Here is a 14673-nt window from a genome sequence, read left to right on the forward strand (position 1 = left end):
TTCTTGTTTCACTCACAACTGTTGGGCGTTTATCTTCCAAGATGCAGAAAACATTGCAATAAAGCAGCACCTCAAAGGATTTTATTTAAAATTCAATGTTTTAAGAAATGAACCGTGTATGCCTAAGCATTGTATTATCAGGGCAAAAGTGCAATGGGACACTCCATTTCCAGTGCTGATAGTGCTGGAAATTTTAGCCCCGAGTCATGTCTCTTTTGAGGTCTCCATAAGGTTTACATATTCTTGTGTCATGACAATATAATTTTACACATTTCCCCCTTTCATGTCATATCGCTAGCTAGCAGAGGAAGGGAAACAACCTGGGTATTTGGAGGGTTACATGTGCACTGTAGACATTAGTGAGTTTTGCAAAGTTCTTGGCTTGCTGTTGTTATTTGATATGGTCGTATTTACAGGGAGCGCTTTTGCACCTAAAGATATTGTAATGAGAAATTGTTTCTATCTTCAGACTGTCAGGCTAGGAAAATGGGCTGCAGGCCTTGTGTAGCCCATATAATTGGTCCAGTGGAGTTCTGTGGGTTGAATATAGTCCGCTTGTTTTCACTAATTCTCTGAGGGCCCAGGGAGAAACATGCATTACATCTGGGATAGTTCTTGGCTACAGGAAGGACCAAATTCCTACAATATTAAGATATTTACACCCTGCTTTTTCCCCCAAAGCAACTTATGATCTTGTTCTCCCTAACATCCATCCCATGTGGTAGGTTAGATTAAATGTGACTGGCCCAAGTTCATGCAGTGAGTTTTCATGGCAAATTGGGAATTCAAACTTGGTTCTCTCGAATCCTAGTGGCCTTTCCTACTAACCACTGTTAGTGGGAGAGACCACGTAACTTCCTCATTAAACTTGAGTATATCAACCATACCTACCACAGCATATTCCCTCAATAACTTGGGATGGAGAGGTGGTCTAGAAATACACTCAAATAAAATAATTTGTTGAGGGGAACACGAGAAAAACATTAAATGAGGGCACAAGACAAAAATATTAGAGGAAGAAATGATAGGACATCTCTCAGAAATGAAACTTCTTCACCTATAGTTCAGAGCTGAGTTGCATGGTTCAGTAGTAGGCAGCGGCAACTGGTTCTTTCCCTCAGCTCCTAGAATGGGTATTCACAAAATTTCCGTTTATCCTGAGTTGCCAGGGCAAGACAGTCATTACATCTGGCTGGTACAAAACCTGCTGGTCCCATCACGAGCAGCTTGCAGACACTGTCAAATTGGTTACAAAATGTAACTGGCCAAAAAGTCATTCCCTACTTTTTGGTGACATAAAAAAGGTATAGGCAGATGCCCTCCTAAATGGGCCCTTCGTATTATGGGATAACTGGGCCCCTAGAACTGCAGAGCCTACCACTTATATAAAAAAATAAGCAGTAGTCCACTGAAGATGAGGAACTGTGCTATTAAATCAGTGGAAAGTGGTGGATTTTTGTCACACACATCCCTGAGAAGTTGGTTAATTAAAATCAAAACTGCTGAGCTGGACAGAGCGAACACCTGATCTGTTTTCAAGTGCCAAATGCTTGACTTTCCCCTTGATCACGGCAAAAATGTGGTTGGATAAGCTATGGAAGGAACCACCACCTACAGCCTGTGGAACATATTTACCTTGGATATGAAGAACAGGTCCAGGCCGCACCATTCATTTGCTGGGGCACGGACTCTTATTGGCTGACCAAGTCTTAAAACTTTACCTGTAGAAGCAGCCCACCAGAAACATTGTTTGAACGCACCATTCATAGTATATGGTGACTAAACACTTTAAATATAGCTATCAAAGCTAATATACAGCCTGTTTAATGTTTTTGGTTGATGGGAATCGGCACTGTGTGCTATGCATGCCAAGCAGTTCGTTTTCATTACCCTGATTGTTTGAAAGACAGCGAGATGTATGTCTCTTGTAACTATGACCATTATAACTGGGAGACTGAAACATATTGCGCTTTTCTGTGAAATTATGTTGGCTGCCACATACATGTTGCCAGATTAATGAGACCTGTTAACCTTTCAAACAATCCTAGAAAAGCACAAATCACGAACAAAGCTGCCCCTCAGTGCCAGTTCACCTATGCTTTTTTTTTGCTTTTTCCTATCGATCATTTCCTATGGAGAACTTTCCTTCAGATTTTTAAATTTTGAGGGCAATTTTATTCTTGAAGGGTGGGTTTACTACTCAGAAAGATTGACATCCTCATAAGCAAAAATCTGAGCTGCTTTGTAATGGCTGGATGTGACTGGGAGCAGTTAATATAGCGATAAGTGAAACATCATCAGTGACTTTACTCTGCAGTTATGAAACTGCTGCGGTCACCACTGGAAGGCAAAAAAAGCTATGCAGAATCCAAACCAATCACAGCTTGTCAGAAAACAAAGTTTATGAGGTAGAACCATAAATCTACATGTCCTGGACATATCTATCTTCGCTATTATCATTTAGTTATGAGTCTAGCATCGCTAATCTGTGTCTGGGAGAAAGAGAACTCTGAGGCTGATAAAGAATGTAGAAGCATTTTCTGAGGCACTTGAGATAACTCTGAATATTTGTCCTGTTTTTCCCTGAACAAGACAAGACAGACATGATGTTTGTGGAGAGAAAGAGAGAGAAACTCAGTTCCTGCATGCCAAAATGGATCCTTAATCGTTCAAGAACCTTACAAACAACCCCAGGGACAAAGAGATGTTGTACTGGAAAGATTTGTGGAATAAGCAGAGCACACCTACTTTTTTGGATTGCAGCTAAGGCCGGAGGGACTATGCATTTGCAAGATCTATTGCTGCCATATAGTTGCTCTGCAGTCACTAGCTGGTCATATCATAATTCAGAATTAAAGTGGTTTGAATATCTCCAGTTTTTGCATTGGTATAGGTATTTTTCCCTGCTGAGATATCTTGCCTTGACACCCACCAACTGTTGGGTCACTACTAACAAAACTGCCCTTATACCACTATTGCAACAGATACAGTTGAACAGATACTGCACTCATAAAGTTGCCATATACTATAGGACTATTAATGGCTTTGTTTGGTCTGAAGCAGAGAGTTTCTTAACCTTTGCTATTTGAGATTCTTTAACTGGAGATGTTGGAACTTCCGACTGAATCTTTCACCTGCAAAGCATGTTCTCTATCTCGGCTATGGTCCCTCTTGCAGTCATGTTGGTAAAGTGCTGAAAATATTCCAAAGTCAGGGAACATCACACTGAATGCCATAGCAATCTTGTTCCATGAAGGATGAGGAGGTAATTTGCTGACTTATGAGTAGTGAACAGACACAATGTCAGCATTCTTGCAGTGGGAAACGCCTTCTCTCTACAGTTTCCTCAAGGACTTTGTATTCACATAATTCTGGCATGGAAAAAAAGGAAAAAAAGTAGGTGTGGAGTGGTTGAAGGGGGAGACAGACATCTACAGAAACCTGTAGTGCTACAGCTAAAGATTCGAAAGCCCTTGTAAGAGAAATCTGGACCTTTACAGTATTTGTGAAAGCTTCCATGAACCAGCTATGTTGCTACTAGCTAGCACAGCATCTTCAATGTAAAATCTGAAGTCCAATTTTTGTTGTAGGAATTGGGTTACTTGGTGCTCCAAACAGGACCTCAATGAAGTGAATTCGGGAATATCCCAAATTCATCCTCACAACTCAGATTAGTTTGGATGAGATTTGTTCATCAGAACACCTAGTGAAGAATGGGTCTTTACCCAGGTCTCCTCCTCCCTAGAAATCTAATTACATATTACCTCTGAAGCTTCAGGACTGTAGTTTCTGTACTTACTTACAGAAAATAAAAGGAGAGTCAACAGTTTTGCCAAAATAAGTTTCTCAAGTTTGTTTCCTGACAAAGGGTACCTTTGCTGTGGAAGTCAGGCAGCTTCCCATTCTCCTTGCTTTCCATAACGATGCAGAACTGAATTATTCAAGAGGCCTTTCTACACAAGCAATAGAGTTGCACAGTATTAAATTTTTCACAAAGTTACTTGGATAGATCATTAGGGGTTGTGGTCTATGTTTAGCTTGTGGAAATGAGGATCCTGTTATGTAAATTTTTGCAACATTTAGTGTGTCCTGTTAATAATGTTTTCTCCATATTACATTGTTAGACTTCTGGTTAGTTCTAGAACCCTAATTCCTATGATATTTTTTGCTGTAGGTCTCATCCTTTTGATTATATTGACTCACTCTATGTAAGCTGCCTTGAGTTTAAGTGAAAAAGGCAGATTATAAATAACAATAAAAGGTACATTATTTTAAAAAGCTGGAAATTGTGTCTGGTTCTTCAGTCCTAAAGTTTGAGTAATTTCACTGAACCACCTGTTTAACATTCCTCCTCAGGATCTGCCTTTGCGCATGGCAGTACGCCATATTCTAAGGACACGATCAAGAAAAGGACAGGAAAATGTTCTCACAGAGTGACCCTAGGAAATTGTACAAAGCTTTGTCAGGCTGGTGTAGCAAGTTGATTCGGGCCTTACTTCTTAGCAGAAGGGCTCATTCAACACACTCGGGTGGAGGCTCCTGGTCTTGGATGAGGAACACTGAACTTAATCATATCCCTGAGATATTGAGGTCTACTCCAAATGATGCCCAGGTCAAGGAGCATAGGTGTGTGTGTGTGTGACATTTCAAGTATTTCAAAGGCTGAATGTCAATACTGTTGATTGCTATAACCTGCACCTCACAAGGGAAAAAGGAGCTGTTGGTTTAGCAGAGGAGGAGCAGCAACAGTCTTCTCCAATAGATTTGCACTGCTGCTGTGTGAGGAGAAAAAATGGCAGATTAAGAGAAGGGGCTTCATGAGGACCCTTCAGTGAGAAGAAGAGAATTTAGCCTCAGTCTAGTTACTCACTGTTTCTTCTTCAAGAGCCAGTGTGGTGTAATGGTTAAGAGCAGGTGGATTCTAATATAGAGAACTGGGTTTGATTCCCCACTCCTCCACCTGAGTGGCAGAGGCTTATCTGGGTGACCTTGGGCTAGTCACAGTTCTTTGGAACTCTCTCAGCCCTACCTATCTCACAAAGTGTCTGTTGTGGGGAGAGGAAGTGAAATGAGTTTGTAAGCCACCTTGAGTCTCCTTACAGGAGAGAAAGGTGGGATATAAATCCAAACACTACTTCTTCTATTTGGATTGCCATAGACACACAATCTTTTTTTTAAAGGCACAGCCTTGTCTCTGGAAGTTGTGTTTGAGGGGGCTTTTGAAGCAGAATTGAGTAAATATTTGGCAGATTGAACCCAGCAATTCTGCTAAACTTTGATTAGGAAACAGGTGTCAGAAATTAAAAGAGGCTTAGCCTAAAGAATTTATTTAGGTGACATAGATCATATCACAGGTATGATACAATATTACAGTTATTAAGTATAATACAAGAAATCGTTAAAAACTTTACAATTAATTACAAGAATCTTTGGATCTTAGCACATTTAAAAAGGTACGACCAACAACACATTTTTAATACCACAATCTAAAATTGCCATCCTTTATTTACAATCTTCCTAGCTTTACAAAACAAATCACAAAAATCAAACACAAAATCAACAGAAATGTCAAATCCCAAAAGGCTTCCCAAAGGAACTGATTTTATTAGTGTCAGACAGTAACTAATAGAAAGGTCTTTAAGCAATGGTGCCTAATGCTATATTTGCAAACTCCTCTCCTCAGTTTTTTTAGTGTGGAAGGTGGGCAGTAATAGAATGGGCAACAGTTTTCCTGGAACAGTAAATTTTGGTTGAACCCAAAAGTGAGGGCCCAACCTACCCACTCACAGATCTGCAGAGTCTAGCTGAGCAAGTGAGTACTTTACCGGGCATGTCCAGACTCCAGCCACATCCAAAAGGGTAGTTCTATTAGCATCGCCTTCTTGGATAAGGCTTTCTGGTCTCAACTTTCAGCTTCCATGGAAAACTGCACATCTCTCAAGGGCGCAGAAGCTTACAACAGTGGAAAAAATGTGAGTGCTACAATTGCTGCAAGGACATCTCAGATTTTGTGGTATTAACATCTCACTGTTACCTTTAGAGCAGGGGTGTCAAACTCGCAGCCCTCCAGGTGTTCATGAACTGCAATTCCCATCAGTCCCTTCCAACATGAGCATTGGCTATACTGGCAAGGGCTGATGGGAATTGTAGTTCATGAACATCTGGAGGGCTGCAAGTTTGACACCTGTGATCTAGAGCATCAGAGCAGAGGAACCTTCAGGAGTTGTTGCAGCACTTGACAACCCACTGGTTTCACACTCTGGCAAGCAGCGACGATCAATATAAACATTTAACACTGATTTATGGATTACATTAATATGCCCAAGTCACAAATCCCTTTTCTTTTTATTTAAAAATGTGACCGACTGCATTGACATCATTGCTAAAGTTATGACATTTTTTAAAAAATTAGCCAACCTATTTGCATGAAACACTTTTCAGTTGCCCCCGACACGTGGTAGACATACAAAGGGAGCACTGTCAACATGGACAATTGAGCCACAGTCTGGCTGTAAGCCTCCAGGGGCTGGCCTGGCTATGTGGAACAAGAAACGGAATCAATATCATATGTTTTATTAGGGCCAAACAAGAGGATAGAAAAGATTGTGCCAGATTTGGAGCTTATCCGAGCTCATCAAGAGCAAAAAAATTAAAAAGTACGAAAAAACAGGGTGTTGTGGGCTCTGTGGTCATGGTCTGGTCGTTTTTGCTCCTCGTGTTTTGCCCCCCTCTATGGCTGGCATCTTCAGATACATGGGTACACAGGCCAGAAAACCCACAACACCCCATTGATTCTGGCCATGAACATCTTTGATAGTACAGTGAAACATTTTTTTCCAGGTAAAGAACTTAAATTTTGCGGCATTTTGGTTGGCCCTAATAGAAGGTGCTGCCTGTCTTGTTTCTTCTAGAAATGTGGAGGCTATTTTAAATTTCTGTATGACATCTCAAGTGGTCACCACACCCTTATATTTTTCTATCTTCTGTTTATGACGGCAAAGAGAGAAATCCACTGAGCTGCAAGGTGAAGTGCTGTGGAAAAGGGTTGACCATGTCGTAACAACTAGCATTTGATAGGATTTAAAGCGGCTGCCATGCAGAAGTTGACATGGGAAAACTTGGACTGAGCAACGAAGCGCTATTGAAGGAACAGTGACTTGACTGAAAGAAACTAATGGTCGAGTCACAGGACAAATCAGATTCATTCCTAGGAAAGACACCACCCTCAGTTCAGCCATAAAAGCTTTTGCTTTACCAAAATCTGATGCAGAATGATGCATTAAAAAAAGAAGAACTTCAGTTGTATTACGAAAGAGACAAGTTTTCCATTACATGCTGTATTTTTAAGGACATGAATGTTAAGACAGTTAAGAATTGAGTGACAGCATTTTAATCTGTTGAGAACAAGAAAATATGTTGAGAGCAGGAAGTCTGTCATTCCAATGGAAGTCAGGAAGAACTTCATGAAGACACAGCCACAACGTAGCAATTTTACAAAATCTGATCGGTACAATAAATGGGAATCGCAGGTATTAAACCTGTCTCCCCTTTGGGAGATCAATCGCACTCTTCAAGAACTTCAATTGTGACTGTGGCCTTCAGCTCTTCTAGATCTGGCCTGACTCTTCCTAAGTAAAGTGCATGATAAACTTGCAAAAACCATGGCACACCAAAAAAACAGAGCAATTTACCTGCTGGTCAGGGATTGCCCACACATGCATTCACGAAAGCAGGTAGTTAAGGTGGTACTTAACTGTTGGTATTGAATCATTGAAATAGTGAGAAAACATCTGCACCTAATCTCTCCCTCCCCAAATCTAATGTATCGGCACAGAGCAGGCAGATGTTTTTGGTCACATTAAAGGGTGCAGAAACATAGAATCTCTACTTAAGAGCAAATTGTGGGTTTTCATAAAGTCACAACTAAGTTAAATCCCCACATTTTTCAATGGCTCTTGTGTGACACACCTTGTGGATTGAGATCATGATCTGCAGTTTTAAACCTGCCCATCCAGATAGCTACGAATTTATTTTATTACAAAAAAATGTGAAAGTTGCAGGTACCATAAAAAATCCCAATTGTACAGCAACTGTAGTAGACAAATAGCCCTTGAGTGTTGGGGGGAGAGTTGTTTCAGGTGGGTAGCTGCGTTAGCAACCGAAGAGCTGGAATTGAGTCCAGCAGCACCTTTAAACCCAACTAGATTTCCATGGCATAGCTTTCAAAAGGAGGGATTTATTTTCTCCCAGATATTTCACCTCCAACAACACTCTCCATTTCCCAGGGGCAGATTTATTTACTGATTACCTTGTTTCTCTTAGCTGCAGCACTACTTTACGCCCCAACTATAGATTACGAACACTGCGGGGCAGGGGAGAACCAGATAAGAGTTGTCGGGGCCAGAGAACATACTTCCCAGCAGGGAAGTATGACTTTAATACAGAAACTTATTTATACAAAAAGTCTGTTCCCCTTTGCAAAAGACTACAAATTTAAAAGTCAATCAGCAGCCGCAGCTCTCTTACCACAACACCTAAGACGTGGAAGCTTTTGTTTCAGCCCTTGGGACTGGATGGGCAAGGCACTTGAGAATAAGCCTGCACAGCAAGGAAGGGAGTGAGGATCAAGGTCCAACTATCAACACTGAAGGCCTTTTAAACATTATTTATAGAGCTCCTAAATCTACAGTGGATGAAAGGTGATTCATATTTATCAAATCAAGAAGCAGCTTAGACCCTGGAAACTATATTTGCAAAGGCTTGCGTTAGTTTATTTTGTCCTGCCGTGCCTCCATCACAGAGCTCCAGCAATGTACACAGGGGCTGCGTACATATACGTTTACAAATGGGGACCAAGACAGCATCAACCATGCAACTCAATATGGATGTTCCCACCAGTTGTGGAGGGACTCTAGCCAGCTGTGAGTTGCCTGGATGAGAGCGAGCAGCCATTCACAGGAGATGCTCCTGGGGAATGACACGTTGTTGCTGTGTAAGCTTGTCTCAGAACTGGCTCAAAGTTTCAACAGTACACTTGGCCACACTTGGGATTTGCCAGTTTTCAGGAACCTGGGTCAATCTTTGTGACTCACCCAACTGATTGCAGCTCATCAGCCCTACATAGTGGACAGCCATGGGCTACCCAAGCCTCCTCTGTTTTAACACTCCCTAGCAGCCAGCAAAAGTGGAAATTTACTAACTCCCTGGTACACTACTACATGTGGACAGCAGTCTTGGCGTGCTCAGGCTGAGTACAGCCACAGAAGTTTTTGGTCACCCACATCTTCCAAGGAAAGATGGCATCTTAAAGGAAGAAGTGTACAAAGGAGAAGAAAGACACAGATTCATTAGTCAGGAAGATGGGTGAAGGCATGCAAATAATTGGGTGGTACCCTAGATGAGACTGTGCACCTTTTGTGCAATAGCAGGCAGAGGTTTGATTGTAAAGTCGCAAAGGCTTTATTATTATTTTAAAAAATAGCAATAAATAACAAATAAATATCATAGCATCGGGAAAGGGGATACGCACCTGCTTTACAAACATGTTAAAACCCAGAATGCAAGGAAGGATGGCCATATCAGGTATCTGTGTTACAGAGCTACTCTGACCAAAACCAGCAACTAGGAGCCATCTTTATAAATACAGTAGCAACAGACTGCATGCTGGCATGTCTTAAGTTAATTTTTAAAACCCCAGGTTCCAGATGGGAGGAAAGCAGGTTCCTTTCTGCCTCTCTTTTTACAATAAAAAAGTAAAAATCACCTAAGACCACAGAGATTACCGTGAAATTAAGGATATGTTTTTTTAAAAGTTTTCGCATCATAAAAGCTACCGGTTGGGTGAACTGGCCACAATCCTTCATTCCGAAAGAACTAAGGAGCAATCCCTTCAAACGGACTTCAACAGGAGTAGTGAAACCCCAGAGACCAACCGCAAAAGTGTTAGGTAGGCACCGTTTCTAGGAAGCCTGTGTTTAGGTTATAAGATTTTCTTTGCTTTACTTGTCTTCAAGGATTAGCCTTTTGTCAACAGCTCTCAGTAGCAAATTCTACTTGGCTTCTGTTCCAGAAGTTATCCCCCATGCCAGCATCTCTCAAAAGAGCTGGAAACAGACGAAGACAATAGGGCAAATGGCTTTCCCTTGAAGTACACGCACCAATTCGCTGCCTGTGTGCGCATCTGTGTAGCATGCATGAGGGAAACAGTTAGTAAAAACATAAACAGAAGCGACACCATTTGCATCAGGAATCTCAATATGACTCCCTCATCACAAGAAGGCCAAGGATTCATCACACCCCAATGACTCCAGCAGAGAATCCCCATCCCCACCCCCCTTATGACTCTGCCCGGGTTGTCTCCTGGGTTGACTTAGGCCTCTTCCACATATGCTGAATAATGCACTTTCAATCCACTTTCAATGCACTCTGCTGCTGCGCGGAACAGCAAAATCCACTTGCAAACAATTGTGAAGGTGGACTGAAATTAATTATTCTGTATGGGCAGAAGGGGCCTTAGTTGTGCAAGTAAGGCCATTCCAAAGTGTCAGTGTCAACAAGGTAGTGCGGTGCCAAGCGGGGCTCTTTCAGGTCGCCCACGATTTCCTGTTTTCTGTATTCTTCTGGGTCTTTTCTGGCCGTAAAGCAGATCCTCCTTCAGTTTTGGCCAAGGCAGTCAGGGAAGCCAAGTTGGAGGCTGACCCAGAGAAATTGCCGCTCTTCCGGTTCTCAGCTGTGACTCCACCTTGCAGTCTCAGCCCAGCGCTTCGACGTCTTGCAGGCCCCGGGGCTCTTTTTACTCTACTTGGTTTCACAAGGAGGCCGTAGCCTGGATTGCACTTGAAGTATTGCCGTCCCCCAATTGAACCGTCGTTCTTACCTTTGGGACAAAAAGGCAGGTGGAAATAAGAGGGTTACTAAATAAAAAAGCAAAAGAAAACAAATCATACATGCTTCCTGGATGCAGTCAAAAGAATACTTTCCTATGCCATGGAATAAAATGGGATTTACTTTTGAGTAGTCCTGTACAGGATTGCTCCCTGATGACCTTTTTATTTGTACTATCCAAAAGCCAAATTTTTGGAGGAAAAAATGCCGGAACTGGCCCTTGAGAATGAAAGAATGCCTCTCCCTACAGGCTCCCACAAGCAGAACATTTTCTTGTAATTTCATACAAGTCCATCCCATCTGATTTTCTACTTATCAAATTAGTTACGTTGTCTCTGTGTTGATACTCAAGAAGACACCAGAGAGAAAAGTCCAAATATTTCAAACTGAACATTCAAGTGCAGATCCTGCTTCCTATGTCAGCTGACCAAGTGACTCCAGGAAAGCCACAAGATTTCCCATGCGGAAAAGCCAATACGAATGGTGTTTAGGGGTAGGTTCTTCTGAACACAGAATGGTCATCTAGTTATTGTGCAAACAAGTTGATCAATAGCTATCCTCTATGAATTTATCTCTTCATTTCCAATAAACCACGCTAGTAGATACCTTGTGATAGTGATTTGTGGCAGTCATTTCCAGAAGTTTTATGCTTTGCAAAAAAAGGTACTTCCTTGCACCTGTCCTGCAAAACACCTTCAACAGCATAAGCAGCTACCTTGAAATGACTCAAGACCATAGTAGGTCCTCACCATATGAAGCTTCTTCCTAATAAAAAAGAAGTCCAGGGGCACTGACAGTGCTGCCTACTGGTTAACTGGTAGTGTCTCTCTAATGTCTCCGGCAGAGAATCTTACCCATCACTACCTAAGGGCCTTTTAAATAGAAAATCTCTGAGGCTGGGATCTTCTGCACATGATGCTATGCCTTCTTCTTTACTATTTGAACCAACTACTGTGGTTGGACAGACTGTTAGAGGTTGGACTACTCCCATAATCCTAAGGGGCAGTTACAAGGGCAATAACACCCCTCTACAAGGATAGGTATAGTCCCCCATGGCAACATCAAGAAGAAGAAGAAGAAGAAGAGTTTGGATTTATATCCCCCCTTTCTCTCCTGTAGGAGACTCAAAGGGGTTTACAACCTCCTTGCCCTTCCCCCTCACAACAAACACCCTGTGAGGTAGGTGGGGGCTGAGAGAGCTCCAAGAAGCTGTGACTAGCCCAAGGTCACCCAGCTGGTGTGTGTGGGAGTGCACAGGCTAATCTGAATTCCCCAGATAAGCCTCCACAGCTCAGGCAGCAGAGCTGGGAATCAAACCCGGTTCCTCCAGATTAGATACACGAGCTCTTAACCTCCTACGCCACTGCTGCTCCATCAGAGAGAAATGGACAGAAAACACCAAATAGCTGAAGGAAGAAGAAGAGAAGAGTTTGGATTTATATCCCCCCTTTCTCTCCTGTAGGAGTCTCAAATGGGCTGACAAGCTCCTTTCCCTTCCCCCCTCACAACAAACACCTTGTGAGGTAGGTGGGGCTGAGAGAGCTCAGAAGAACTGTGCCTAGCCCAAGATCACCCAGCTGGCCTGTGTTGGAGTGAACAAGCTAATCTGATTTACCAGATAAATCTCCACAGTTCAAGTGGCAGAGTGGGGAATCAAACCCGGTTCCCCAGCTTAGAGATTAGGGAGAGGCTGGCATAAAGCACTAACCCCATCATCCCCACCCATTTATACATTGCTATATATCCTATGAGCCTCTATTACACTCTAACAATATCTTCAATACTAATGACAGGTCGTTCCTATATTTTTTTCATAAATAGAATTACTAATACCCCCTAATAAATACCAAAGCAATTTTTCAGAGAAAGCCTCACTCAGTTGCCTAATGTGTCTTTTATCAAGGCTAAAGACACTGGCCAGTATTTGCTAATAACAAACAACGATTTAGAGAACATATTGTTTCCATGAAGACACTCAGCTATTGTTCTCATGAAGGGTGGTGAGAACCACAAAGGATTGCGAAGAGCTCCAAGCGGACCTTGATAAATTAGGTGAGTGGGCTAAGAAATGGCAAATGCAGTTCAATGCAGCAAAATGCAAAGTGATGCACATAGGGGCAAAAAATCCAAACTTCACATACACGCTACAGGGGTCAGTGCTATCAGTCACAGACCAGGAAAGGGATTTGGGCGTCTTAGTTGATAGATCCATGGGAATGTCAACTCAATGCATGGCAGCTGTGAAAAAGGCAAACTCTATGCTGGGGATAATTAGGAAAGGAATTGAGAATAAAACTGCAAAGACTGTCATGACCTTATATAAAGCAGTGGTGCGACCGCACTTGGAGTACTGTGTTCAAAAAGGATATCGAAGAGATAGAAAAAGTGCAGAGAAGGGCAACGAGGATGATTGAAGGATTAGAGCACCTTCCTTATGAGGAGAGGCTGCAGCGTTTGGGACTCTTTAGTTTGGAGAGGAGATGTCTGAGGGGGGATATGATTGAAGTCTACAAAATTATGCATGGGGTAGAAAATGTTGACAGAGAGAATTTTTTTTCTCTTTCTCACAATACCAGAACCAGGGGGCATCCATTGAAACTCCTGGGGGGAAGAATTAGGACAAATAAAAGGAAACACTTCTTCACGCAACGTGTGATTGATGTTTGGAATATGCTGCCACAGGAGGTGGTGATGGCCACTAACCTGGACAGCTTTAAAAGGGGCTTGGACAGATTTATGGAGGAGAAGTTGATCTATGGCTACCAATCTTGATCCTCCTTGATCTCAGATTGCAAATGCCTTAGCAGACCAGGTGCTCAGGAGCAGCAGCAGCAGAAGGCCATTGCTTTCACATCCTGCATGTGAGCTCCCAAAGGCACCTGGTGGGTCACTGCGAGTAGCAGAGTGCTGGACTAGATGGACTCTGGTCTGATCCAGCAGGCTCGCTCTTATGTTTCTTATGAAAACTAAGCATAATTTAGTATCACTTAGATACATATTTTTCAACAAGCTAGCACCTGTATGACTGCAGCTGGTGGTGGTGCTCGCCTTCAAAAGTATGCATGCTGGTAATGCATAGCTCTTTGCTTCTTGAATCTTCTACACTGGTAATGTATAACCCTGATAGTGTCCCTATTTTGTTAGACTCTGTATGAATGAATCACTCGAAGATGACTGTAGTAGTTGCTATTTTTCTGAGACTCAAAACATCTCTCTATTGTCAAAACAGTTCTCATTATTCAAAGGTCTGAACCCCTATAGGAGGATCCAGGTGGAAAGATTTCACCGTTACTCACTTCTTGCATAAATTAAAATTCCCCACAGTAATTCACTTGGCTGCAGACCACTAATTTGGGGAACAGAGTTGCCTCCAATCAACTTGACTGTGCCTTCAATTGCAATCCCACTTCTTAATCAAAGATCAACCCATACAATCTAGAGCAGAGGTGTCCAACTGATGGGAATTGTAGTCCATGAACATCTGAAGTGCCAGAGTTGGACACCCCTGATCGAGAGTATGTCTCAAATCTCCAACCTCCCTTGGCCATCAGTTTGTGATATTTCCAGCCATTTCAACATGCTGTAACTGCATGACTAAAGTCGTTTTGTCAAGTTAAACAAATATGAACACTTATATTCTAGGAATGCCCCAAATGAAGTAACATTCGGGGCCGTTTTCTAGAAACAGAAAAGTTCAGAAAGCACCCATAACTCAGGTGTCATTCTACAGGACTTTTAAAACTGATCTTGATATTTAAACATCACAACAAAACTGTTCACAGAAGACAT

At 42.2% G+C, this 14673-nt stretch overlaps 1 protein-coding gene across 2 annotated transcripts in view; it reads right to left on the minus strand.

The window, feature by feature from the left end:
* Positions 1–5306: 5306 nt before the first annotated feature.
* The window catches only part of KIF13B (kinesin family member 13B), a 124882-nt gene continuing 115515 nt past the window's right edge, over positions 5307–14673 (minus strand). For both annotated transcript variants that reach the window (XM_048517223.1, XM_048517214.1), the window contains one exon: positions 5307–10876. In XM_048517223.1, coding sequence (XP_048373180.1) covers positions 10584–10876 — 293 coding nt within the window. In that variant the 3' untranslated portion in view covers positions 5307–10583. The remainder of the gene's footprint in view (positions 10877–14673) is intronic.

The sequence above is a fragment of the Sphaerodactylus townsendi genome, linkage group LG01 (genome assembly GCF_021028975.2).
Source record: "Sphaerodactylus townsendi isolate TG3544 linkage group LG01, MPM_Stown_v2.3, whole genome shotgun sequence".
Classification (NCBI taxonomy): domain Eukaryota; kingdom Metazoa; phylum Chordata; class Lepidosauria; order Squamata; family Sphaerodactylidae; genus Sphaerodactylus; species Sphaerodactylus townsendi.